At 40.7% G+C, this 27,837-nt stretch overlaps 1 protein-coding gene across 1 annotated transcript; it reads left to right on the forward strand.

Annotated features, from left to right (window-relative positions):
• Positions 1 to 18,878: 18,878 nt before the first annotated feature.
• Positions 18,879 to 27,340, forward strand: LOC136866336 (uncharacterized). Its single transcript, XM_067143196.2, has 3 exons — positions 18,879 to 19,021; positions 25,376 to 25,699; positions 25,901 to 27,340. Exons 1-3 carry the CDS (start codon positions 18,971 to 18,973, stop codon positions 26,243 to 26,245), a joined length of 720 nt encoding a protein of 239 aa, XP_066999297.2. The 5' UTR covers positions 18,879 to 18,970; the 3' UTR covers positions 26,246 to 27,340.
• Positions 27,341 to 27,837: the final 497 nt, after the last annotated feature.

Raw genomic sequence — 27,837 nt, forward strand, 5'->3', positions numbered from 1 at the left:
TATTATTATAAAAATAATAGAGCAGTGATCTTACACGATAAAACGTCCCCCACTCTGCGAAGACATACACCTTTCGGGGGTTTCTATACTATGCGCCCCTGACGTCTTGGACCAAAGTATTTTGTCACGAACCAGGGCGTACGCAGACCAATAGAAACACAGTGCTTCAGTCGGATAATACCAGTAGTTTTTATTTATTATTAAAGAAACAAATTCTGTTGTCTTACTATTTACCGGAGACCAGTGGAATCCTTTTCAATTTAGTTCTGACTTTTTCCTCTTTGCGAAGCGAAATGAAAATTTCTGAAAGGTGACTTTTATTATTATAGCACTCGTAGTGATGAAGGTATTCCACCACTAGCGGCGGTGCATTATCCTTAGTGATATGTATTATCAGACAAAATTTTGTATAAATAATTCTCTTTCACTAAAGGGATCAGTGAAGGTGTACAATATCCAGGGATGGTGCATCTTCATCGAGACTTACACTTTCATTATACCATGTCTAACTGCATACAATTATTCCAGACGCAGTTTTTAATTCATAGCATGATATAAATTAGTGTAAAATGTATGACGATAAAAATATATTTATTTAAAGTTAATTACAGCTAGGACCAGAGGTCCCTATGGATGTAACTAACTGCCACTGTAACTTAAATGTATCAATAAATATACAAAATGTAATAAAAAGAATGCACATAAGAGCGTAAGATATATTTTACTACTGAGGATTAAAAACTAAACACCTAGAAGATTGCAATATTACTTTTACTATTTCAGAAACATAAATTACACTAACAAGGAAGAGTAGACATAAGAGAAACCCAAGATACATTTTACGCCGAGGATGAATTAAGAATAAAACTGAACATCTAAAATGTATCTAGGATATGACGGTATTTCGTAATATTTAATTAATTTGGTGATAATTCACTTCATCATCATCATCATCTGTTTACCCTCCAGGTTCGGTTTTTCCCTCGGACTTAGCGAGGGATCCCACCTCTACCGCCTCAAGGGCAGTGTCTTGGAGCTTCAGACTCTTGGTCGGGGGATACAACTGGGGAGTATGACCAGTACCTCGCCCAGGCGGCCTCACCTGCTATGCTGAGCAGGGGCCTTGTGGAGGGATGGGAAGATTGGAAGGGATAGGCAAGGAAGAGGGAAGGAAGCGGCCGTGGCCTTAAGTTAGGTACCATCCCGGCAGTCGCCTGGAGGAGAAGTGGGAAACCGCGGAAAACCACTTCCAGGATGGCTGAGGTGGGAATCGAACCCACCTCTAGTTAGTTGACCTCCCGAGGCTGAGTGGACCCCGTTTCAGCCCTCGTACCACTTTTCAAATTTCGTGGCAGAGCCGGGAATCGAACCCGGGCCTCTGGGGGTGGCAGCTAATCACGCTAACCACTACACCACAGAGGCGGACGATCATTCACTTACACAGCTTAATAAGTGGAAAGATAACGGTATTTAAGACATTGTTTCTGAGTTTTGACACTACTTTGCTTTCATATATTTCATATATTTTTTTGGCTAGTGGCTTTACGTCGAACCGACACGGACAGGTCTTATTGCGACGATGGGATAGGAAAGGCCTGGGAGTTGGAAGGAAGCGGACGTGGCCTTAATTAAGGTACAGCCCCAGCATTTGCCTGGTGTGATAATAGAAAACCACGGAAAACCATCTTCCGGGCTGCCGACACTTGGATTCCAACCCACTATCCCCCGGTTGTAAGCTCACAGCCGCGCGCCCGGTTTAACATCTTTTAAGGTATAATTGAGAGGCAGTGACAATAAACGACTTGCTGCACTTTACCGTACGATGCTGTGGAACCTGAAGGGCGATAGCTGTAAACTTGACTCATCTGAACAATGACTTGGTCATAAGTACGAGGGAGCATTAGATTTTTAAATTCTCAGCAGTAAATTTTTTCTTCTTCGGGAAATGAAAATATATTAGGGTAAGTGTTCCAATCAACTACCCATTAATATTTGTATTATTTGACTATTAAAAGCATGATAATCAAAGAAGGGATAATCCCGAACTACACTTCTAAAATAGCTCTTAGCAAATGGCAAAGATAAAAAGCATGGAGAGTAATTGGAAAATAATGTAGGGTTCAACAGATACGCCATTACACAAGGGCTAATCTCAAACCATATTTTCAAAAATTAAATTGCAAATGCCCTTTAACCGGTATACTAGCAATGCTACATGAACTGGGAGCCCATCACGTTTCCCGGACCTGGTGCTGAGTAACATTAAATATTGAGGAGTAGGTCTGCAGTTCTAGGGCCGAAAAATCACTTAGTGGATTTCAAGGCTATGTTTCTACGACGTTATGCAGAGGACAAGTCTATCCAAGAGTTCAGCGTACAGTTCTCAAATGGTACCCCTACAGAAGTGGCGGTAAAGTAGAGAGAACCAATAGGTACAAGGTCTATGATACCTAATGTTCTCAACTCTCAAAAGACAGGGCCTTCTATGTACAGCCGGAGCAATGAAGGTGTCATTAGTACTATCCCAGGGAGCACCGCTGGTGATCATATTACCACTCGCTAAACCGAGACTGTCTTGCATACTTAAAATAATTGCAAGTTATCTTCACTGTATGAACGACAACGCAGAATGCAACCCAACAGTTAAAAAATAACCATACATCGCTAACTGAAGTAGCAATGGGACAAACATAGTCATATGTCCTGTAAGGACCAACGTCACTTGACAACAAACTATAGTCACATTTTTTTCACTCCCCCAAAGGCCGATATAGAGACAAATTTACCCTTTAGTGTGTTCTTATTTACAATTTAGATTTTTAGAACGAGCATTAATTTCATTCACCTTTTGGTGATTTATCACAAAGGAAGTAGGGCCTACTCTAATTAGCCTATCGTATCCTATTCTATTGGTTAAGAAATGGAATTGTACTGAATCTCGAAACTCTTATATGTAATGTCCAATACGATGAAATGAGTTCCTATTTCGAACATTTGGTTGAAAATATAACATTTATCTGGACTGGGAAATAGAAATACGAAAAATACACTACCTGGAGAATTAGTAGATTCAATATAAAAAGTTTTAAATGTTCTATGAAAATGTTGTTTTAATTGACATAATAGGTAATATTACACATTTCGTCATTTAAATTTCCATTGTAAGTACAGCGGTAAGTCATGACTGTACGGACTTTCCAAGACATACCTCCAATAAAATACGAGGATGATGCGGCTGACATTTCATTATGATTGCAGTAAACAGTTATAATTCAAGTAGCCGAAGTATCGGGCTCTGTACCTGTTTCAGACAGTGTCGCAATTTTCTGTTGGATTTGAAACCACAGACTTGTACCGGGCCTTTGAATTGGTTTTAAAGAGAATGGCCACTAAGTTTTATTAGGATTACATGGCAGTGGGACTGTTTAAAAGACATCGGTTTATTTGTTTCATTTCGACAAAAATAATAATGATTTATTAACTAGAATCGCAGTAATAAACTGCTAAATATATGTGTAGATAGGACTAAAATTTTTGAAAATATAAATTTTGGTAGGGTCTCCCTATAAGAGAAAGGTAAACCTTTACAGGTAAAGAAATACGTTTAAATTTTTATTTGCAGATCACACTTCCCTCTTCAATGTTTAAAAAAATATTATTTCCATTACTTCACAGATTTGTATGTGACTTGTTACTTGCTACTCTGCTCCGTCGTACGCTTCTTTCTCGTTTTCTATAATTTTCACTCTTTCACATGGTTTTTATTACAATTCGGAATGTTATGAAGACATCAGATTGAAATAGATACATGCTAAAGTATAAAAACCGAGTGATCTATTCTGTTGTCTTCGACTTTAATTTTTCTTTAAAAATCATCAGTATGTCACAATCAGAAAAAATAGATTTGAAAGGTAATTATTAAGAAAAGATATATAAACATGTATGCTAATAATATAATCTTTACCGCGAAAGTGGCTGCGCGGTTTGGATCGCGTAGCTTTCAGCTTGTATTCAGGAAATAGTGGGTTCGAACCCACTGTCGGCAGCCTTGAAGATTGTTATACATGGTTTCCCATTTTCACATCAGACAAATGCTCGTGCTGTACATTCATTAAGGCCACGGTCGCTTCCCAGTCCTAACCCCTTTCTATCCCATTATCGCCATAAGACCTATCTGTGTCGGTGCGACGTAAAGCAAATTGTAAGAAGAAAAAAATTAAAATCTTGCATTAGCACAAACGGGAAAACTGTCTAATTCATGTTCAGAATAACTCATTTTATCCTGACGTGGACAGTCAATGTAGCAACAAAAGCCTTTTAATAATGTTCAGTTATCTTAACTGATCATCCTAACGTTTCATTCCAATTCCTGCCTTCGATATACCACGTTCCATCAAAAACTGTAGTTAAAAAGTATGTTAATATTGTTTTACGGCAGAATGACTAATACCATTAAGTTTTTAGTTGATCGTCTACTAATTTGCATTGCAACCGATCTGGTCCAACTCAGATTGTTCCCTTGTTAGTCATACAATACTCTCCTAAACAAAGTATTATTATCATATACTGAACGTACAAGAATGTAAGCCGTTAAGGAAACAAATCTTAGAAGTTCTTCTGCTTGAGTTTAATGTTATGGCCAGGTACTGTATGGGGGGATGGCTACTACCTCGTTGTACTTCCCCTATAAAACAATAATCACCACCACATCATTGCACTGGAAACAATACTGAGTTCGCATCCATCCGTGAAGTCTTACTTTTAATAATTCGGGATCTTCTTTTTTATACCAATTACCATAACATAACCTGTTCGGAAAATAAGATTACGAAAATTATGACAATGTCTTCAGTTAATTCTATACACTTTTGTTAGTAAATGGACTACATGTTATGTATCAAATGTCGTTTATATAACAAATAAATTCTTTCATTTCTTAGTTTTTATCTACTGTGGAACAGCATTTCACAGTCAACCAACCACAGTCTTGCACCGGGCCTTTGAATTGGTTTTGAAGAGGTTGGCGACTAATATTGATTAGAACTGCGTGGCACTGGGACTGTTTATAAGGCAGAGGTTTACATACACTGACTGACAGAGCAAATGCAACACCAAGGAGGAGTGGTTCGAAAGGGATGAAAGTTGGGGAAAAAACAGAGTTGGCACGGAAGAATAATTGATGTTTATTTCAAACCGATATGCAGGTTACACAATGCGCACGGCATCGACTCAGTAAGATGTAGGACCACCGCGAGCGGCGATGCACGCAGAAACACGTCGAGGTACAGAGTCAATAAGAGTGCGGATGGTGTCCTGAGGGATGGTTCTCCATTCTCTGTCAACCATTTGCCACAGTTGGTCGTCCGTACGAGGCTGGGGCAGAGTTTGCAAACGGCGTCCAATGAGATCCCACACGTGTTCGATTGGTGAGAGATCCGGAGAGTACGCTGGCCACGGAAGCATCTGTACACCTCGTAGAGGCTGTTGGGAGATGCGAGCAGTGTGTGGGCGGGCATTATCCTGCTGAAACAGAGCATTGGGCAGCCCCTGAAGGTACGGGAGTGCCACCGGCCGCAGCACATGCTGCACGTAGCGGTGGGCATTTAACGTGCCTTGAATACGCACTAGAGGTGACGTGGAATCATACGCAATAGCGCCCCAAACAATGATGCCGCGTTGTCTAGCGGTAGGGCGCTCCACAGTTACTGCCGGATTTGACCTTTCTCCACGCCGACGCCACACTCGTCTGCGGTGACTATCACTGACAGAACAGAAGCGTGACTCATCGGAGAACACGACGTTCCGCCATTCCCTCATCCAAGTCGCTCTAGCCCGGCACCATGCCAGGCGTGCACGTCTATGCTGTGGAGTCAATGGTAGTCTTCTGAGAAGAGCGGACGCCGGGAGTGCAGGCCTCCTTCAACCAATCGACGGGAAATTGTTCTGGTCGATATTGGAACAGCCAGGGTGTCTTGCACATGCTGAAGAATGGCGGTTGACGTGGCGTGCGGGGCTGCCACCGCTTGGCGGCGGATGCGCCGATCCTCGCGTGCTGACGTCACTCGGGCTGCGCCTGGACCCCTCGCACGTGCCACATGTCCCTGCGCCAACCATCTTCGCCACAGGCGCTGCACCGTGGACACATCCCTATGGGTATCGGCTGCGATTTGACGAAGCGACCAACCTGCCCTTCTCAGCCCGATCACCATACCCCTCGTAAAGTCGTCTGTCTGCTGGAAATGCCTCCGTTGACGGCGGCCTGGCATTCTTAGCTATACACGTGTCCTGTGGCACACGACAACACGTTCTACAATGACTGTCGGCTGAGAAATTACGGTACGAAGTGGGCCATTCGCCAACGCCGTGTCCCATTTATCGTTCGCTACGTGCGCAGCACAGCGGCGCATTTCACATCATGAGCATACCTCAGTGACGTCAGTCTACCCTGCAATTGGCATAAAGTTCTGACCACTCCTTCTTGGTGTTGCATTTGCTCTGTCAGTCAGTGTATTTGTCGTATGGCTTTTAGTGCCGAGAGTGTCCGACGACATGTTTGGCTCACCTGGTGCAGGCCATTTTATTTGACGCCCCCGTGCAACCTGCATATATGGATGTAGGATGATGATGAAAATGAGGTGTGGAGAGGGTAAAAACCGGGGTCGGTACATAGCCTACCCCTGTCGAATAACACCAAGGGGTCTCTTGAATGCTTAACGTATGCATCCGATGGACGAATCATCATCAGCAGCATCATACACCCTCACTCCACCAAAACACAGTGGAGAGGTTTGGAATTGAATCCAGGCCTTTGACAACCAAAGTGTATAATCCCACCCCTCCTAGTCTGATGGCTAACGTTCTGATAGCGATTTTTCTCAACCAACAGACTCTAACCGGCTACCCACGGTGTTAGACCCTATAGACCTTCCCCCTTAAGGGGAATCGTAATGCTGTATCTCGTCAATGTGAAAATAGCTGAATAAATTAACCTTTTTCCCAGCAGCTATTGAATCTAGAAATATGATTTTTTATATGATGTTTAGTCATGTCTATTGCATACACTGATCTTTAATAGCTTTAAAATACGTGCTACGAAAACTTATGATTTTTTTAATATTCCCAAATTTTAATTTTTTCTTCAGATATTTTATTATGTAAAATAAACTATTCAACAAATATCAATCAAAGTAGATCAGTACTAACATTATTTATTTATTTATTTACTTATTTATTTATTTATTTATTTATTTATTTATTTATTTATTTATTCAATAAGTCTTTACAGAGTTATCCTCTATTGTTAGTCTCTAAGTAACAGGAAATAAACCTATCTAAAACCAGGTTAGCAATTAATTAAACAAGAAAGAAGCGAGACCGTCAACTTGATCCTTAACACAAAATAAATAAAATTTCTTAAATCACGACAGTTGGCAATGTTGGCAAATGATATAGAGAAAATTGATATAAAACCAGTCATTTAAGTCACGTATCAAAATAACAAAAATGCAATCTCGTTATATTAGCAAGCTAACTGCTGGTGATGACCCACATCTTCTCTGTATTGGTCAGCTAGTCTGGTATTACAATATACCACTACCAGCCATCTCTGTCAAGACATTACATTCTGCTGAGTTCACTGTCCTTCTTTCTGCTGAACCTAAACTGTCCTCATTGCCATTCCGGACCACTTGTACACTTACGTAATCACTTTTTTTCATCTACACAACATGCTAATCTCACTTTCCTTTCACATACCTTTGTCACGGCACTTAAGTATTTATTCAAATTACCTTCGCTATTCTACTCCTTCGATGTCCATGCAATAACTTTTGATCATCACTGCGTCTACACATCACTTGCTGTTTGTCACTTAGGAACTTATTCCTCAACTTCTCTGTTTCCGCACAAACACCTACTAAATGTAGCTCATCCGTCTTGTTCCCGCATAATATACACAGTGAATTTAGATCCGTACTACCACAGCAGTATCACAAACATTTGGTAAACACTTCATGGAAATGCACCCAGTAGTTTCTGAGAAAAGGGAGCATTTGTTTAGGAAAAAGTGCTTTTGAGTTAATTGCATTTAAAAGTAAAATTTCCGTTAAAGCTCACCTTCTGCCGAATAAAAGCTTTAAAATCATCCGCCAAAACAACACTGCATCTTGCGATTGCAGCTCAAGCAGGGTGATCAACTAATAAAACAGATATTTATCTTCAAAACACGCCAAAACCACAGCCTTCTAGAGTGAATAGTCCCTTAATCATGTGTAAATCGGTGATACATTGCACAAAACGTGTCTTGAAATCGAAGTGCACCAAAGTCTGGCTGTTAGGTCATCAGCCGAGAGGCTGGTTGGATCCTCAAATAGCACCACCAAAGGCTATGCAGTTATAGGAAAACCACTGTCAGTACCAAAATGAGGCGTACTAGGCAAGATTAGGAGTGAGATAGTTTGCCATTGCTTTCCTCACTGGACCAGACAGTGCTATTGTAGCACGACTAACCCTATGAGCAACACCTTCTATGACACTCATACGCACAGGTTGTGCTTCGAATGTCACTACTAAGCACCACCCATACCCCAGCAGCTTCCATATTGCCAAAGCCATGGATGAGACTGGGGCTTCGGCGGAAGCTACACTTGGCTCTGGCGTGTGCCAAGATATTAAATAAATTATTTAAAATAGTAAGAGTAAATATTTGAATAAAATAAATTCCACATTAAACAGAATGATTCGCACGTTAATAGAATGTAAAAAAGTGAAAATGTCAAAATTTGCTGACTTTACGACTTCCCTTAACCATCATGGCCACGAGACGGGTTAAGACAGAGGTAATGTTGCTGTTATTATACCAATGTTGAAACTGAATATTTAGTATATGTACGATTCATCACAATGTATAGCCCGCCTGGTGGCCATGTACGTTAAGGCGTAGGTCTGTATGCTCTGACACCGTGATAGAGTTAGAATGGGTATCAAGAGAGTGTCAATCAGGAGATTATGTCACAACAACTAGATTTAAAATTTAAGGATATTGAAACAGTATATGTTAAAATAGTGTTATAACATCATACATACTATCTTGTATCTGTATACTTTCTACCTGCCAGTGATCTAGAAACATACTTAAAATTTTATAATTTATTTGAAACTAATGAAAAACTTCAAAGCCAGGAGATTTCAACCTTCCATTAATAGTTCTGATTATGATATGTTAAATGGTGGAATCGCATACAAGTCCCTAGCTAATTTTATGTTTCTGTATCAACTGAAATCTCTCAATAATGTCTTGAACGTTAAAGATAGAACTCTTGATCTCGTTTTAACTAATGTAAGTGGTGTAACTGTGAACAGAGAGCAATGTCCATTAGTCCCAGAAGATGCACACCACCCTGCACTAACAATTCTTCTAGAACCAAAAGGTGAACGTGATCGAATAAAGCAAATTCGTACTATAGCGTATGATTTTCAGAAAGCAAATTTTCTTGGTATGTATAGCATGTTTCGAGAAACGGACTGGTCTGAGTTGGGAAAAATTGAAGATACAGATAAAGCAGTAGAACATTTTTACGTAAAAGTAAATTCTGTCTTTGAAGCCACGGTCCCCAAAAGAGCATTTTCTCGAGAACTAAATACCCGGTTTGGTTTACTTCGGAAATAATCTATAATATTAAGTTAAAAGAATTGCATAGAAGACGTCAAAACATTTCTGATCACAGTAAACATGTATATAAACAACTCAGGAAGTACGTTAAAACCTTAATCAACAAAGCATACAATTGTTATAATCTCTGAAATTCAAAATAACATCACGAATGATACTAAATCATTCTGGAATTGTATAAAAAATAGGCGAACTCAAAAAGATCCACCCTTACAGGGTATGAAGCTTAATAATATATAATAGTCAAAGTAATCGTATTTCCAATGGTTTTGAAACGTTCTTTAAATCTGTATAGCCTTCTTCTCCACCATCTTACGCTATTCCGGATACACCGCGATTACTGGTAAACGAATCCCTAGGAGTCGAATTTATAACCACAAGTAAATACAAAGCAGCTATTATGAAATTAAAGTCCGAAAAAACATGTGGCCCTGATGGGATACCTTCCTACATCCTAAAAAGCATGTTCTGAAGTGTTACTCATTCCTCTTCTGAGAGTGCATAATTTGATACTTACAAAGCAGACTTTCCCCAAAGCCTGAAAAATAACGTGAGTTTATCCAATCTTCAAATCTGGAGACAATAAGACGATTCACAATTACGGACCTGTCTGTAATTTATGCGCTCCGTGCAAAATACTAGAATAGATTTTATATTTTCGTATTTTCGCTCGTGTTAAGAGGGCTATAAGTGAATATCAGCATGGCTTTATGCCTGGTATACCAATAATAAGCAATCTCATTAATTTTACGCAGCATTCTTTTAATGTGATACATAGGCAAGGAAATTCTGATGTAATTTACTTGGATATTTCAAAAGCCTTTGACAAAATTGATGTCAACATTTTATTGAAAAAGCTCTCTGAATTTGGAATGACTTCGCCATTGCTAACACTGATTTCATCCTACCTTAGCGACAGAAAACAGTATGTAGCATATTGCAGTTGTAATTCAGACATTTTTTCTGCATATTCTGTTCCATAGGGTTCAAACCTGGGTCCGTTGCTGTTTAACCTTTATATCAACGATCTCCCATCTAAGGTTAAGTTTTCAAACTGCCTTTTATATGCGGATGATGTAACGCTTTGTAAAGGAATGAAATGTGATAGAGACATAGACAAACTACAGAGCGACTGAAATTAATTATACGAATTGAGTACACAAAATAATTTATATTTCAATATAAAGAAATCTTGCTTCTTAAAATTTACACACGGGAAATCCCCTAAAGGACACGTGTACTCTATCAACAATGAGTTACTGACGCAGGTTAATTCAATGAATGATCTAGGAGTACGCATCACAAACAATTTGTCGTTTATCCCGCACATTTATGGCACAATTAATGATGCCTACAAAAACTGGGCTTCTTAATCCGACACATCAGAGACCTGAATAATATCCATTGCACTTGTGAGGTCCAAACTTGAGTACGTGTCGGTAATTTGGTCTCCCCTTTATAAATCTTTTCAAAACCATGTAGAGAAAGTTCAAAAAGTTTTCTTACGTTATTTTACTTTTAAAAATAACAGGTTTGTCCCTAGCGCCATAATTCACTATAAAGATCTACTGAAATGATTTAACTTCACTTCATTATTAAATAGACGTGTAATAAATGATCAAAATACATCCATAGAGTTCTCAATAATGTGGTAGATAACAGTTACAACAATTCTCGTTCACAACCCGGAAAGGAAGTTTAAGACACAGACATCTCTTGTTTCTTCCGATTTCTAAAACAGTATATTATGGAAGTTCACCACTGTTTGGAATGTGCATTACATATAATGTCACAGTTCATGAATTTCCTGATCTTGATTTAGACTTTGCTGTTAGATACAATTATTATGTAAAATTATTGAAGAAGGCACACAGTTAAAGTAATGGTCACACTATGCTGGGCACTTTGAGTTCAGTTAAAGCACTATTTCTGAAGGTAAACTTACAGGTGTATATCTGTACTATATTTATACTTACTTTGTGGTTAGCTTGTGTTTCATTTTAGTCTTTTATTTAATTTTAAATATAGATAAACAAAATGTAAGGAAAACTGTAAACAAATTCTCATTACTAGCGTCTATTTGTACTTAAGATTTAATGTGCTGTCCATACTGATTGCCACAACTCATCTCTTACCAAACATTTACATTTCATGCCTTAGTTTCCATGATTTTATTTTTATATGCCAGTTACTTTAACTGGTGTCGGTTTAAGACTAGAGTTATTTCTTTTTTAGTTACTAATTCTCAATTTATTTTATGTTTCTGTATTTCTACTTTTATTTTATTCATTTTTAGATATTAAGTATTTTAGGTCATAAGTCCACTTCGAACTTGAAAAAGTATTAATGAGCTATAAATTCCGTTTACTGCTTTACTTCTTAATAATGTTGTATATTTTTATTTTTAGATATTAAGTTCTTTCTGACATTTGTTATTTTTAATAATTTGCTTTACGTCCCACTAACTACTTTTTAAGGTCTTCGGAGACGCCGAGGTACCGAAATTTAGTCCTGCAGGAGTTCTTTTACGTGCCAGTAAATCTACTGACACGGGGCTGTCGTATTTGAGCACCTTCAAATACCACCGGACTGAGCCAGGATCGAATCTGCCAAGTTGGTGTTAGAAAGCCAGCGCCTTAACCGTCTGAGCCACTCAGCCCGGCGTTTGTTGTCGTATTTGAGCACCTTCAAATACCACCGGACTGAGCCAGGATCGAATCTGCCAAGTTGGGGTTTGAAAGCCAGCGCCTTAACCGTCTGAGCCACTCAGCCCGGCGTTTGTTATTTTTAATCATTAACGCATAGTGTCTAAGAAAACAAAACCAAACCCCATGACACTAGAGCCCTTGAAGGGCCTTGGCCTACCAAGCGACGGCTGCTCAGCCCGAAGGCCTGCAGATTGCGAGGTGGCGTGTGGTCAGCACGACGAAATCCTCTCGGCCGTTATTCTTGGCTTTCTAGACCGGGACCGACATCTCACCGTCAGATAGCTCCTCAATTCTAATCACGTAGGCTGACTGTACCTCGAAGCAGCCCTCAGGTCTAGGTTAAAATCCCTGACCTGTCCGGGAATCGAACCTGGGGCCTCCGGGTAAGAGGCAAACACGCTACGCCTACACCACGGGGCCAGCTTGCATAGTATCTAAGCCTCCTGTAATTGGAGAAACATCTCTGTTGGTGGTATAAATAAATAAATAAATAAATAAATAAATAAATAAATAAATAAATAAATAAATAAATAAATAAATAAATAAATAAATAAGTAAGTAAATAAACAAATAAGTAAATAAACAAATAAATAAATAAATAAATAAATAAATAAATAAATAAATAAATAAATAATTGACAATGGAATAGGCACCGCGGATTCTTAAGAAGAAGCACAACTGAGGAATGTCTGTTCAAAAAGCGCTATTTCTACCTTAAGGAAGTTGCAGGAAAACACAAGGAAACGTACAATGAAACGTACCTATGATTGGGTATGGTGCAACTTGTAAGGAATTACTGTACATCCTTCCGGTGTGGATTGATCATGGTTTTCTACAGTATTCAACCAGTTCAATGTGTGTGGAAAAAAAGAAGTGGAAATAGCACCTTTTGGACATACACTTCTCGATTAGACTTCATACTTGAGATATTTCCTCTGACAGAGAACGTGTTTACGTGGCATTCACTATGACGTTAGACACTGATTTAGACAGCTTAAGAGGCATTACGGCTCGCAACAATGGATTACTTTATCTCGTAACAGGATGTTTGGTAACGGGTTCTATGACAACAGCCTCAAGACCAAGTGTATTCTTCTCGGAAAAGCACTGAAAACAATATCTTGTGAAAGAAGATTTATTTCTACAAACACCACGTAACTTATAATATGACAAAAGAAAACCCCGTTCCAGCAAAGATGTCTGATCCCCAAGTAGATGGCTATGGGTTGCACGTGGTTAGCGAAACGATATCCTCAGCTGCATTGCTTGCCTTCCTTGATCGAATTCACTGCCTCTCATATCAGACGCACCTCATTCGGCCTTACAAGGCTGAATGAACCCCGTTCCAGCCCTCAGTCTAAAACTGGATCAGTCGGGAGTCGAACTGAGAGCCTCTAGGTAAGAAGCTGAGTCCTGGCATTGCTTCCACTTATTTGTGGCAGGCTACTCAGTTTCATCCATCCTATCCTACCTCCCTTGGTCAACTCTTGTTCTTTTCCGCCCCGACGGTATTGTTTGCAAATCCTAGGAGGTCTTTCATTTTCACACCCTTCGTGGCCCCACTCCTTCTTTGGTCAATACCTCCATTTTTTGTACAGCCTTCCCTAGAACTTCTCTGTATCTATCCCAGTTAATTCCTTTTAGGTGTCCGTACATCTCGTGTGCTGGTGGTCTGCCAATGATGGTTCCTTCAGCACGTTCCAGTCTTTAATAAAGTTTGCAATATGCGTCCATTTCCTTTCTAATTTTCACCCGCTGATTAATGTTAATATAGGATGGTTGCTGAGGTGTACTTCCTCTTAAAACAATAATCACCACCATCACTAATACTGTGGCCCTTGAAAAGTCCAGTGCCTGCACGACTTCAGAGATACGCCGACAATCTGGTCTCGATCAAATACGCTGAGTTCTCGAGTGTTATCCATCCTGTAGTCAACTGTTACGAGGTCTGACGTCCACGCTGTTACATTCCCGAAACACGGCAGCTGTCTCTAATTCACTTGCTCATAAGTGTATTTCAGCGCCCTCCTTTACTTGACGTAGAATATGTCTATAGTTTCCACACCCCTCTTTGGACCAGTGAGCGTTGCAATAACGTGGAAGTTTTAACACCGACGTACTTCTACACAATACGTATGACGAGAGTGTTTAATATTTCACTGTAAAAATAAAGGACCCGTACATCTAGAAGAACCAGATTTCAGCATGGCGTCATTGGGTGAAACAGGAGTTCTGCCATCTTGAGGTACTAAAATTGCCGCACGGCTAAGAATTAGCTTAACTCTGGACTCCAGCATGGTAAAATATCGTGGGAGGTGTCATTTGATTCGCCCCTGTGGGTTCCACATGTAGGCCCGTACGGCAAAACGTCTGTGGATATTGTGGTGAAAGCCCTTTTCTTTCGTAAAATGCCACTACATATGGATTCATATTGACTGAAATCACACTCAAGAGACTAGAACGGGTCATCGTATTTATAAAGAGTCCAAATCACAAATGTCGACCGTCAATAGGCGTGTCGCGAGCGTCTCAAAATCAAAGGCGCCGAGTTTCGCGTTATTGTAGCATCTGCTTTCCCAGTGAGGAAAAATTATTTGGAACTCGCGAATTTAAATATGTAAATATGTGTAATAATTAAGAAGTAAAATTTCAAATCCATACTGGGTAGGCATTTCATTTCGTAAAGGTCTATCGCGTGGTTCATATTTTACTTCAAAACTTGCGGCCGTGATGCCGACACATTCCGTTCGTTTTTTACCTTATCATCAAACTTATTTCAATATTTTTCATACCATAAAACTAGTCTTACTATTTACCAACGATGGAAAATGGTGTCCTACTCGTCGAGCCATTTCTTCTTACACTTAGTTGTCACTAGAAAATCATCACATTGTTCAAAGGACTTAGTGGCGGCCAAGATAAATAGCTTGGAAATTGGGAAGGTCCCAGAGAAATAACCATAGGCTCTGCATACCCCCCATATGACTCAATTAATCTTCCCCCATCAGAAGAAGTTGAGAACCTAATTTGCAACGCAAAGAGGAAAGACGAATACCTAGCCCTTTGAGCAGATGCAAATTCACACCACACGGCATGGTGCAGCACGAAATGCAATGCAAGAGGTGAGTCTTTGAGTTTATTATTGGAACTGAGTTGACGATACTAAACCTAGGAATCAAGCCTACATTTATAAATAAAAATCGTATGGAGGTAATAGACATTACAATAAGCACGACGCATATTGCAAACTTTATTAAAGACTGGAAGGTGCTGAAGGAAACATCATTGGCAGACCACCAGCACATCCAATTTTCAATAGATACGGGACTGTGGGTTTGAGATGTACGGACACCTAAAAAGAACTAACTGAGATAGATACAGAGAAGTTCTAGGGAAGGCTGTACAAAAAATTCCAACTAACGTGAGAAGACAGAAAGAATTGGATGATGCAGTGGAACTATTAGAAGAGGCCATTAAATACTCATTCCATGACAATTGTCCTCTCAAAGAAAAGAAAAACACCCAAAAAGTAAGGTGGTGGAACAACAAACTAGACAAAATGAAAAAAGAAGTAAGGATGTTGTATAGAATATCATCTAGAAATGGTGTGTAGGAAACTCACTGAGTATAACCTAGAGATACGAAAAGCAAAAATAAAATCTTAGAGACTGTTCTGTGAAAAAGTGGAATCACACATTGAAACAGCAAGGCTCCAGAATGTTCCTAAAACAACCCATATAAATCAAGTGGGGACACTAGAGAAACCAGGTGGGTTGTTTACTCAGGCGGGGAAGGACACGCTGGAGATGCTACTGTCGTTTCACTTTCCTGACGCTAAGGAGATTACAGAAGAAGAAACGGTTGGAAGAGAGACCGAAGGTCGAAGAGCAGACTGAAACTTTGCCAACATAATAATAAAACACAACCATGTAAAATGGGCAATCGACACGTTTCACCCTATAAAGGCTCCGGGGTCAGATGAGATACTTCCAATACTCCTACAGGAAGGACGGAAGATACTCGTAAATGCTCACAAGTAAACATGTTATAGTCATATTCGATGTAGCATCGTACATTAGCTTATCTCCAGATTGCGCCAGTCCTGCTACTCTGCCCTAACTACCCATCGCTCTTGTATAAGAGCCACATCGATACCCCCGGACTTGAACTTCCTGACGACATTGGCCACAGCTGATTTTTTATGTTGTAGGTTGGCCTATAGAATTTTCAGTACCATCCTTGCCAACACTAGGTTTTTCCATTAATTACTTGAAATTTGATCTGCCCAAGTTCAAGCTTGGCCTTCTTGAGCTCTTCAAAATATTTATTAAGTGTCAAAACAATTGTCCTTCCTGTGTCATCAGTAGATGTTGCATTTAGCACTCCACTCTTTCATCGGAAATTTGGTGTCATGCTGATGTATCCTCACAAGCACATCATCAACCTTCATCTTGTCGAATGGAGGAGGAAACTCGGTGATGATCTTTGTAGTATTCAGCACCTTCTTGGCTTCTGCCACCTCCAAATTCTCCTCCTTCCAAGGGTTGAAATTTGCCATTGTCTCTTCCAGCCAGCCTTTAGTTTCTGGATTTGCACAGATCAGTACCATTGCTCTACTTCCCAGCCTTGGCGACTCGAGGAAGCCTGAAAGGCATCCGTCCGACAGCGGTTTTATTTGCGCTATCAGAGCAGATGAAAGTTCCTTCACGTCTTCCGCCTTCAGTTTCCCGTCTGGAAAGGGTTTTGGTATTATTGCTACCTTGACTGAAGTTGGTCTTTTCAAAAAGGACATGACCGTCTCTTCTGATATATTTATCCAGAATTTTCTCCATTGCTTTTAGCATGAAGGAGGTTAAACGTAATGGTTTGTATGCTTTGGCTTGGGCATAGTTTTCCCTTCCAGCAGGGATTGATACTTCTTTAGCTTCAGACCATGATTTCGGCACGTACCCTAAAGATAGACTAGCTCTGAAGAGGTTCGTTAGGGCATTTCTTGGCGGGCGGTTTTGTAGCCGAACTTGATGGCTTACTATCCCCCGACCTTGGCCTTTTGGGCGTTGTCGGAGAGATAGCCTCTCGGCGATCCCTGTTCCTTGGCTTCTTCTCCGTCCATTTAACGTTCTCCGGACGTTGAGTTCAGTTCAAGACGAAATTAGAATAGTTACAATTTGCGTTACTTTTCTCAGGTTGTGTCCAATGGTTCGGCAATCCAATACAGTTAGACCTTACCTCACCTACACCTGAAAAACTTGCTTATGGTACAGATAAACTGGTTGCTGATAACGTTTCTCTGTAGAGCTCATCTGGTTTTCCAGCACCACATCCAGAGTATTCTTCCCTCTGGTTGTTTCCATCACTTTCTGAATCAGCTACCCTTCCCATATTTACTTATTTGCCATTTGTTGTTCATGGTTCCTGTCGTTCGCATTACCTTCCCAATTCACATCTGGTAAATTGAAATCACCTGCTCCTTTCCATATAATTTCCAACATAGCTAATTATCTTATCAAATAATTCCGAATCAGCGTCAGCGCTACCCTTTCCCGGTTTGTACACTCCAAAGATATCAAGTTGTCTATCGTGTGTAGAGATGAGCCTTACCCCTAAAATTTCATGTTCGTCATCTTTAACTTTTTCGTAGCTTACAAATTCTTCTTTCACCAGAATGAATACTCCCCTTCCTACCATTCCTATCCTATTTCTACGATACACACCCCCTGTTCCGTGAGGATATTTCCCCATCCATTATATCATTTCTCAGTCATGTTTCGACTCTTACTACAACATCTAGTAACTATGTATCTATTATATAACTTAATTCTATTCCTCTCTTTACAATATTTCTGCAGTTCAACATTAACATTTTTAATAAATATTTACCCCATTGGCCACCATGTCTTGATGGATTTCAGCTAGTCATAATATTAAAATGTTAAATTAAACGTTAAACTTTGGAGGGTGATTCAGTGATGACGGAGAAGTGACCCACTCTTTCAACTTGTGTCTCTGTTAAGTGTATGTCATAGTTAGGATAGAGCTAACGATTGCTTAGAATAGCACAGAATTCTGTGATGGTCAAGCGCAATTTGTAGTCTAGATGTTTCACTACTGAGAACCACTTTTTTTTTGCTGTTTGCTTTACGTCGCAGCGACACAGATGGATTTTATGGGGACGATGGGGTAGGAAAGGGCTGGGAGTGGGATGGAAACGACCGTGGCCTTAATTAAGGTACAGCCTCAGCATTTGCCTGGTGTGAAAATGGGAAACTACGGGGCTGCCGGCAGTGGGGTTCGAACCCACTATCGCCCGGATGCAAGCACACAGCTGCGCGCCCCTAACCGCACGCTCAACTCGCCTGATAAACCACTTTTTTGAAATCTATTATACCATAGGGTAAATATTAAAAATGTTTACTACATTCAATGTCACTTGCATCACGCGATGCGCTCAAGTTCAAGGTTCATGAGTTGCTTTCTTGGTGAGGTAGGTTACGTGTTTCATAATCTCGCCATATATTAGTTAATATGACGCGGAGAAGATAAAGACTGCCTCCTGAGCTCAACGAGTCAGTTCTGCCTTCTCAGTAACAAAATGGCTTGCAGGAGTATTCTTCTTTTGATCGGAGCCCTCTTCCTGCTACAGGTAAGTTGTAATGTGAGAACAGTGCTTGCGCAATGACAGCTAGTTCCTGAATTCATTCGGTATCCGTGCAGAAGTCAGTGGATTGCATTTTTTTCTAAAAGGTGAATATTTAGTGAACGAGATTTTCTTGATCTGATACACAGGCAATTCTGAGATAGGCTTCGTGCTACGTCAGTAATTTCTAGTAGCATTGAAACGAAAATAATTTTCTTTTGGGAAAGGTAGTTCTTGTTTCCTAGCACTGTGTATTCTAGAAGTATCTACGGATTAAGTCAATATTCCGGATATCATATAAGAAGAGGTTTTTGACCTACGAACGTTATGAAATATAAATATTGGGCACCGGAAAGACAAACCTCAAATATAAGTTCAAGACGAAATTAGAATAGTTACAATTTGCGTTACTTTTCTCAGGTTGTGTCCAATGGTTCGGCAATCCAATACAGTTAGACCTTACCTCATCTACACCTGAAAAACTTGCTTATGGTACAGACAAACTGGTTCCTGATAACGTTAGCACAACGAAAAAATTCTAATTTAGGGTTTATGCGAAAATCACTTCTTCTTCTTCCTTTTCCCCAATTTGACGTGCATTTGGCACATTTTTACGGCCGAATGCCTTTCCTGTATGGAAGATACACTCACTATTGCGTGCCTCTGTGTTGTGTTGTTTGTAGATGAGGAGGTGTGACTAAAATGGGCATAAATACCCAGACTCCGATCTAGTGGGATTAACCATACAAAATTAAATTTCTCAGTCCAGTTGGAAATCGAACCCGGGGTAATCTGAACTGAAAGCCAATACTCTGAACCTTCAGGCAAGGAACCTAGTCCATACAAAGATGTGTTGAGTATTCAGCCCGAAGGCTGGTCTGATCCTCCACAGCTCCACCAAAGGCTATCATAGACAGCCTAAGCATCACTGAAGAGACATACTAGTGAAATGAGGAGTGAGGTAGTTTCCCGTTGCTTTCCTCCCCGAGCCAGAAGTTGCCATTGCTTATTAGTCTGCCAAGCCCACTGAAATGCACCCCCATAGCCGACCCTATGGGCGATATTTTCACACCATTCATAGCAGGGACTGGCTGCATAAGGAATGGTGTTACTAGCATCGCTCATACCTCAGTCACTTTCATATTGTCAAAGCCAAGGATAAGACTGAAACAGGTCAATGAAAGTTACAAATTGCTCCAGCCCATACCAGAAAACATAGCGCACTGTAAACACTACATCTTGCTAGTGAGGGCTCTATAACGTTAAATAAAATACGCTATTCTCTAGATGAGATGAACTAAGCTGGGGCTGTACCATAATTAAAGTTACGACCGCTATCTTCCCAATCGTAGCCCTTTCCCATTCTGGTGTCGAAAACTTCGACGTGTTAGTGCGACGTTAAACCTCTAACAAACCAAAAATAAACCAAATAGTACGCCTACTATATCACTAGGACTCTTACAGAATATTTATAGTTCATGGATTGAGTTTCTGTCTAAGTTATCTGGCTAATCCCCAACGAATAGGAAATCTCCTTGTGAATTCCTATAGATAATACAATAAAAAACAAACCAAACCCCATGGCACTACAGCCCTTGAAGAGCCTTGGCCTACCAAGCGACCACAGCTCAGTTCGAAGGCCTGCAGATTACGAGATGTCGTGTGGTCAACACAACGAAATCCTCTCAGCCGTTATTCTTGGCTTTCTAGACCGGGACCGCTAGCTCACTGTCAGATAGCTCCTCTATTCTAATCACGTAGGCTGAGTGGACTTCGAACCTGCCCTCAGGTCCAGGTAAAAATCCCTGACCTAGCCGGGAATCGAACCCGGGGCCTCCGGGTAAGAGGTAGGCACGCTACCCCTATACCACGAGGCCGGCGGATAATACAATAAAGCAACAGGTTAACTAAAAGGTTGGTTGTCGTTTCCACTTGACGATGAAGAAGATTCGTTCAATATACGTAATTGACGCACCTAGAATCAAAAGTTGCTAAAGTACTAATTCTAAATTTTGCAGGAGAGCTAGTTGAAGTTTTCAGATGGAATACCAAGGCATCAACATAAATATAGAGGTGTGTGGTATGGGGTTAGATTGTTCTTTGTTCGACCTTACTATAATTCGGTAATTACATGTGACCTAACTGTGCATTATGTTACTGCCATTCATTAAAGAACTGTTGTTATTCCAAATATCGATTTCCAACTAACCATATCATATGTCGATTAATATCGAGACCTAATCATCAATATAAACTACATTAAGTTTGATCTTTAAGAAGGGATATGTAAATTGTTATCTGCAATACGTATTAATAAATAAGAAAATACTCGTTTCTAATTTGGTTCTTGCTGTTACATCTGCAGCTTATTCCAGCTACTTCTGCTCATTCCCTGTTTTAATTTGAGGTAACATCTCCAAATAACAGCGCGGCTCCGTGCAGGCAATCTGTTGAACTAGTCGGGAGCACTCGTGGTCAATATACAGTATATCATGCCTGCCACTGGTAAATACACATCATGCCTGGCATATGTTGCAACATTCAAGAACATTATCCTTCGAAATTCGAAGCCGGATATATTTAATGCTATATTCCACCATACGGGATCATTTCTCAAATATTTATGTTATTAATGGTCCTATCTTAAATGAAAGTCGGTATGTAAAGTCCGGAAACAAGTTGCTACAATCTAGGCCAAAAATAATCTTATTCACACTGATAGAAACGGTAGTTTAGGGGAAAGCCAAAAATTTAATTCTCAAATATTTGTTATTAATGGCCCTATTTTAATGAAAATCGGTATGATAAGTCGGGAAATAAGTCCCTACAATCTAGGCTATAAATAATCTTATTCTCGCTGAGAGAAATGGTAGTTTAGGGGAAGTCCTAAAATTTAATTCTTTAATATTTGTGTTATTCGAAGTCCTATCGACAAATACTACATAACTAAAGTTATATAGTATCAAATTATATATGCAGATTTCCGATCATTTGGACTTATACATTTTTACCGTACCGGCTATGATAACAGAGATATGCATGAATTTGGATTTTTGTTGCTAAGTCCATATCAGCGCCGAGTCACCAGAAAAAGGATAAACAGAATTGAATGAAAATCGGTATGTAAATTCGGAGAATAAGGAATTACAGTCTACGCTATAAATAATTTTGTAAGACGCCCTAATATCAAAGAGTCGAAAGAAAACTAAATATGAAGACCTACAATACAGAAAGCTCATAACATTGATCAACAATAACATCACATTGACCATTGTTTTTTGCGAAGTGCTTTGTGTCTCTCTTGCCACTCATCTCCGACAGATGAGATTACTGCTGTATACCGAGTATATTTTTAATTTGCTTTACGTCGGACCGACACAGATAGGTCTATTGGCGACGGTGGAGTAGGACAGGACTAACAGTGGGAAGGAAGTGGCCTTGTCCTTAATTTCGGTACAGCCCCAGCATTTGCCTGGTGTAAAAATAGGAGACCACGGGAAACCATATTCAGGGCTGTCGACAGTGGGGTTCGAACCCACCACCTCCCTAATGTAAACTCACAGCTGCGCGCCCCTAACCGCATGGCCAGCTCGCCCGGTCGTACTAAGTATACCGGCCTGACTGAATATTGGCGGGAAGTAGTTGGGGAGTTAGATAACTTTCTTCTTTAGCATGCCATTCCTCTGGTTCATTAATTTTCTGATACTATTGGTACGTAACAAACTGGTTCATCATAGCATTCGAGCTATTCAGTCCCTACTCTGAGGCACTGATTGGAATGAGCAGTGTGCATAATTAACGGAATACTGGCAGAGGACTCTTCACGGCTGTCTGCGGCCTCGTCATTCCAGGACTGGAACTGTGGACTGTCAGTTCGGCACCGCAGTACTGTTCGTTAAAAGTGAGAAAATGTGCGGTTTTTCATTTGATCGAGTATTTTATATGGTAACATTGCTTTTAATCGCTACATTCTACTGACGTTTCTGTAATAGTCTAAGTTGACTTCAGTTAGGAAAACCACAAAGACAGACCTTCTGATAATCCCGTAGCCAAGCACGGGTACATCTGCTAGTGGGAGATATAAGAAGGGATTTGGATCGCGTAGGACGATGGTCCCTTTCAAACAAGATTTTCAAATCCGTGAACTGGAAATGGGTGCATAGGCCTGAATATGTGGTTTGGATGTGGAGGTTTAGGGCTTTATTGGCGGCTGCCTGGAGGTGGAGAGTACTAGGTGGTGGTGGTAGGAGAAGATATTGAGGAGGAACAGGCTGAGGAAGGGGACTATCGGTATTTTCAATTGATGGTGATGGGAAGGTCGTGCTGGCAAGGATGGTTGGAGGTTTGACGATTTTCGGTGGGGCAACTATATCAGGATGGTTTTCGGAGGGACCTGTGCGAGCTTTGAATTGGAGGGAGTATGTGGCATGGGCTTGGCCACAAGTGTTGCGGTGGAGTGGGGACAGCGTGTTCGAACATTTTTGGTGGGATGTGATTGGGAGGAATGCCCACAGAGCAACCGCTGATCCTTGCATTGAGTGGTACTATCCTGGTTATAGCACAGACACCGGTCACAATGGATAGGCAGAGGCGTTGGAGGGGCGTTGAGTGCCGGCCCCGCTGTGTAGGGGTAGCGTGACTGCCTCTTTCACGGAGGCTCCAGTTTAGATTCCCGGCCAGGTCAGGGATTTCTACCTGGATCTGAGGGTTGGTTCGGGGTCCACTCAGCCTACGCGATTACAATTGAGGAGCTATTTGACGGTGAGATTGCGACCCAGGTATTGAACGCCAAGAATAACGGCCGAGGGGATTCGTTGTGCTGACCACGTGGCACCTCATAACCTGCAGGCTTTGGGCTGAGCAGCGGTCACTTGGTAGGTCATGGACCTTCGGGGCTCTTGCGCCATGGGTGTTTGGTTTGTTGGGTGTCCTTGAGTAGTTCCACTCTGTAGTGTTGTTTAAAAATCGATCCCCGGCTGACATCAGGCGGTCACACCTGAAGTATAGAGAGTTTCTTATCATGAATATCGGTCTTCTTATACGAAATGGTTTGTACACATTGTTCTCTGAATTCAGCTCTTGGAGGATGGTTTCTTCGGGGATATCCGTGTCAAAACCCTGACCACACACCTAATGAGACTGTGCCAGGGGTGATGAATGGGGTGGAAAGAGAATTGTGATAGGTGCTCGATGACTCGGACAGGGGACTGAATGAGGTGGAGAAACCTTGTTGATCAGAAACTGTGATGTGGTCCAGCCTGTTGATTGTCTCCTCAATATTGACATTTTAGTGAGGCCATTTATTGAAGTGTCGAATATCGGCGTGGCCTTCATGGCGTATTCAAAAACGTTGGGGGATCTTAAGATGGTTCGAAACGATATACATTGCTGGTAAGTGTTGATGAGGAGTAAACTGCGAGTGAATTGGGGTTGGGTTTGAATGGTTTTATCTGATCTGTTTGGTCGTATCGTTCCAGAGGAGGGTGGACATTTGGAGGTGGAAGCTGTGTTTGGGGTAGAAAGTGAAGCATTCTCTGAGATAGTAGAAGGTGGCCTCATAACAGCTACGCGTAAGAAAATTATTTGGGGAACTAGTGGAATGGCGAGATGGCGAACGTGTTTTAATCTTGAAGTGGAAGGCTCCTCCTCGGGACACATAACTCCCCTGGTGTGAGTGGAGAAGGTGATGAGAGAGCAGGTTGTCGAGTTATTTGCCGTAGCGGTGGCGGCGCCGGTAGTGGTGGTGGTGGTGGTGGTGCCAGTGAGGGTGACTTGTTGGAGAAAATTCACTGGTACAACACAACACGACACAACACAACACAACGCAACGCAACACAACACAACACAACGCAACGCAATACAACGCAACACAACACAACACAACACAACACAACACAACACAACACAACACAACACAATAGTTTATAGGGGTTGGATCCCTGACGATATTCTGAGTAAGCCCAGGAGCTGGAACTAACCGAACTGACTCCAATAAAACAGCAGGGCTAAGCCCTACAGTTTAGAAAAGTCCTGGGCTGAAACCTTTCAGAGCTAGCTGTGTCCACTTGCCGGACCATAACGCATTCGGTAATGCAGTGGCCAGTTGCGGTGTGGGGAACTCTGCTGGACGATGTAAGAAATAATAACAAATAATCTCACTACTGAAGAATTGATGCATAGAAAAGATACGGGCATCGATGCTGGACGAAGGATGCAATGCATTGTAAATATAACAGGTTAAAGTTAGCATCAACACAGTAGGAGTGAAATGAAGGGTGTGCATCTTTCTTTCTTAAACGTTTCCTTGTCGCAGTGTCCATAATGACTCCTTGACCCATCACACTCTTCTCATTGTTGCAGGTCACCTCCAACGATGTCGACCAAGTGGCTGACACTCAGTTCCAGAGAGTTTCTAACTTTCTAGAGAAGACCATACTGGTGCTGGATGAAGCGGCCACGAACGTAACAATACACATGGAGGAAATGGCCCAAGAGCAGCAGCAGAGAATAGACAGGATATCAGAAAACATCAGCAGCAAGATCGATGAAGTGGTGATCAGTCTACAGGAGAGGGCACAGCAAACGGGAGTGGATGTAGGCGAATGTTTCAAGAGAATACCGGAAAGTACTAGAGATATTGCCGTCAACTTGACTCAGGGAGCAGTTGGGTGTGTTGTAGATCAGGTGAGTAACTATTATTCTGCACTTAGGTAAGCCAGTCCTGTCTTTAAATATACAATAACAAAATATCACATACCACTTCTATCAGTAAATACAGGGCGAATCCGCTAAAATATTCATTTCAAATAACTCGATTTAATAGTTAGAATTGAAAGATTCCGGTTTTGTTGTTAAATAAAGTATATTGCCATATTTTGATTGCAGGTAGAAAAAGCTAAGGCTATTGTCATCTCCTTGCTTAATCTAGTGAAAGACGTCAATACTACCTTGTTGGAGGGTAAGACGGAATGGGAAGGATGTAAATCCCTGACGCCTTCATGGATGGTGGCCCTGTGCGAAGGTCAAGTGACGGCTAAACTGGGTATAAAAGGGGCGCAGTACGCTGTGGAAGCAACACGACTAATTACCGAGACAATAACGCTCCTCAGCAGCGCTAGACAGAATGTGCAGACATGTGTCTCATCCAAGTTGGCCGCGCTGCCTCTACAGATCATGGGCGCCATCAAGGAGCTGGTGGACTGCATCATGGGAGCGATCAAGGCAAACTGAGCATTTATTTGGAGGTTTCATCGACTGGATCATTCATTCGTGCACCCTCCTAACAATTCATAAAAACAGGCCCTAGTTTTGAGATCTCAAATACTATTGGTGTCTTTGGAGCGTAAATATGGAGGAACGGAGAAATGAAACTTCTTCACAAATAAATACATAAATAAATAAATAAATAAATAAATAAATAAATAAATAAATAAATAAATAAATAAATAAATAAATAAATAAATAAATAAATTAAATTAATAAATAAATAACCACTGATCTGCATTTAGGGCAGTTACGCAGGTGCCTGATTCCCTATCAGCTGTTTACCTAGTCTTTTCTTAAATAATTTCAAAGTACTTTGAAATTTATCGAACATTTCCCTTCATAAATTATTTATTCCAATCTCTAACTCCTCTTCCTATAAACGAATATTTACCTCAATTTGTCCTCTTGAATTCCACCTTTATCTTTATACTGTGATCCTTCCTATTTTTAAAGCACCACCCAGACCTATTCGTCTACTAATGTCATTTCACGCCATCCCTCCGCGGACAGCTCGGAATATACCACTTAGTTGAGCAGCTCGTCTCCTTCCTCCAAAGTCTTCTCAGCGCAAACTTTGCAACATTTTAGTAACGCTACTCTTTTGTGGGAAATGGAGTTGTTTTTCTTTGGATTAATTCCAGTTTTCGAATCAAGTAATCCTGGTGAGTGTCCCATACACTGAAAACACACGATAATTGTGATATTATCAGAAATTTATTCGCCTTCTCTTTTCCATCCTTACGACAACTCCTAAATACCTTATAACCATGTGACGAGATATGTAACCTTTATCCAGTGTGTTTGCGGAATTTGCTCCTTCTAGTTAGACAAGAATCGTAGACAAATTTTATTTTTAAAATGGGAAGAGAATAAAAGAAAATTTGAATTAAATGTTCAGTTCTTTGTATTCATACTGACGTCAGACATAAGAGAAGGATGAACATAAACGAACAAGGAGAATCTCGAGTGTATTTATACGTAATCTGTACAATATTTTATAAACAATTTTATACGTTCTTTGTTGTTGAAGTAATCAAATATTAAAATTATTTAAAGCAATCAGTGCTATTTTCTTTATTGATACAACTGGTGAAAGATGTAACTTTGGTGGAGATTAATTGAAATGCATCAATTTTAAATCCTTGATGTCTTTCCGGAACGGCCTTAATTAGCTATAGGTCTTCCTCGTGAGGGCCACTTCCTTCAGGCGTTACATGTGATAATTGCTGATCTGATGGGCCGATGTGACGACTTATGTCCACCAGGGGTCATTTTGAGCAGCATACACGAACCCAAGTGTCTGATAAAAGAGATCGTAGAAAACAACGGGAAATTATACGAAGGAATGACCTTCAGACAAGAAGGAATGTTGGTAGACTTGATGCAGCAACATTTCAACAGAGCTTGAGGGTATAGAACTTGTCTCTTCTGCACCTAAGGACCCATAATCGACAACTTGATAGACTTGGACAATCCATGCAGCTTCTCCGCTGAGCCAGGCCAAGATTTAGAGAACAGGATAAGATACAATATCAACAATGTGTTTGTTGTTTTAT

The sequence above is a fragment of the Anabrus simplex genome, chromosome 3, assembly GCF_040414725.1.
Source record: "Anabrus simplex isolate iqAnaSimp1 chromosome 3, ASM4041472v1, whole genome shotgun sequence".
Classification (NCBI taxonomy): domain Eukaryota; kingdom Metazoa; phylum Arthropoda; class Insecta; order Orthoptera; family Tettigoniidae; genus Anabrus; species Anabrus simplex.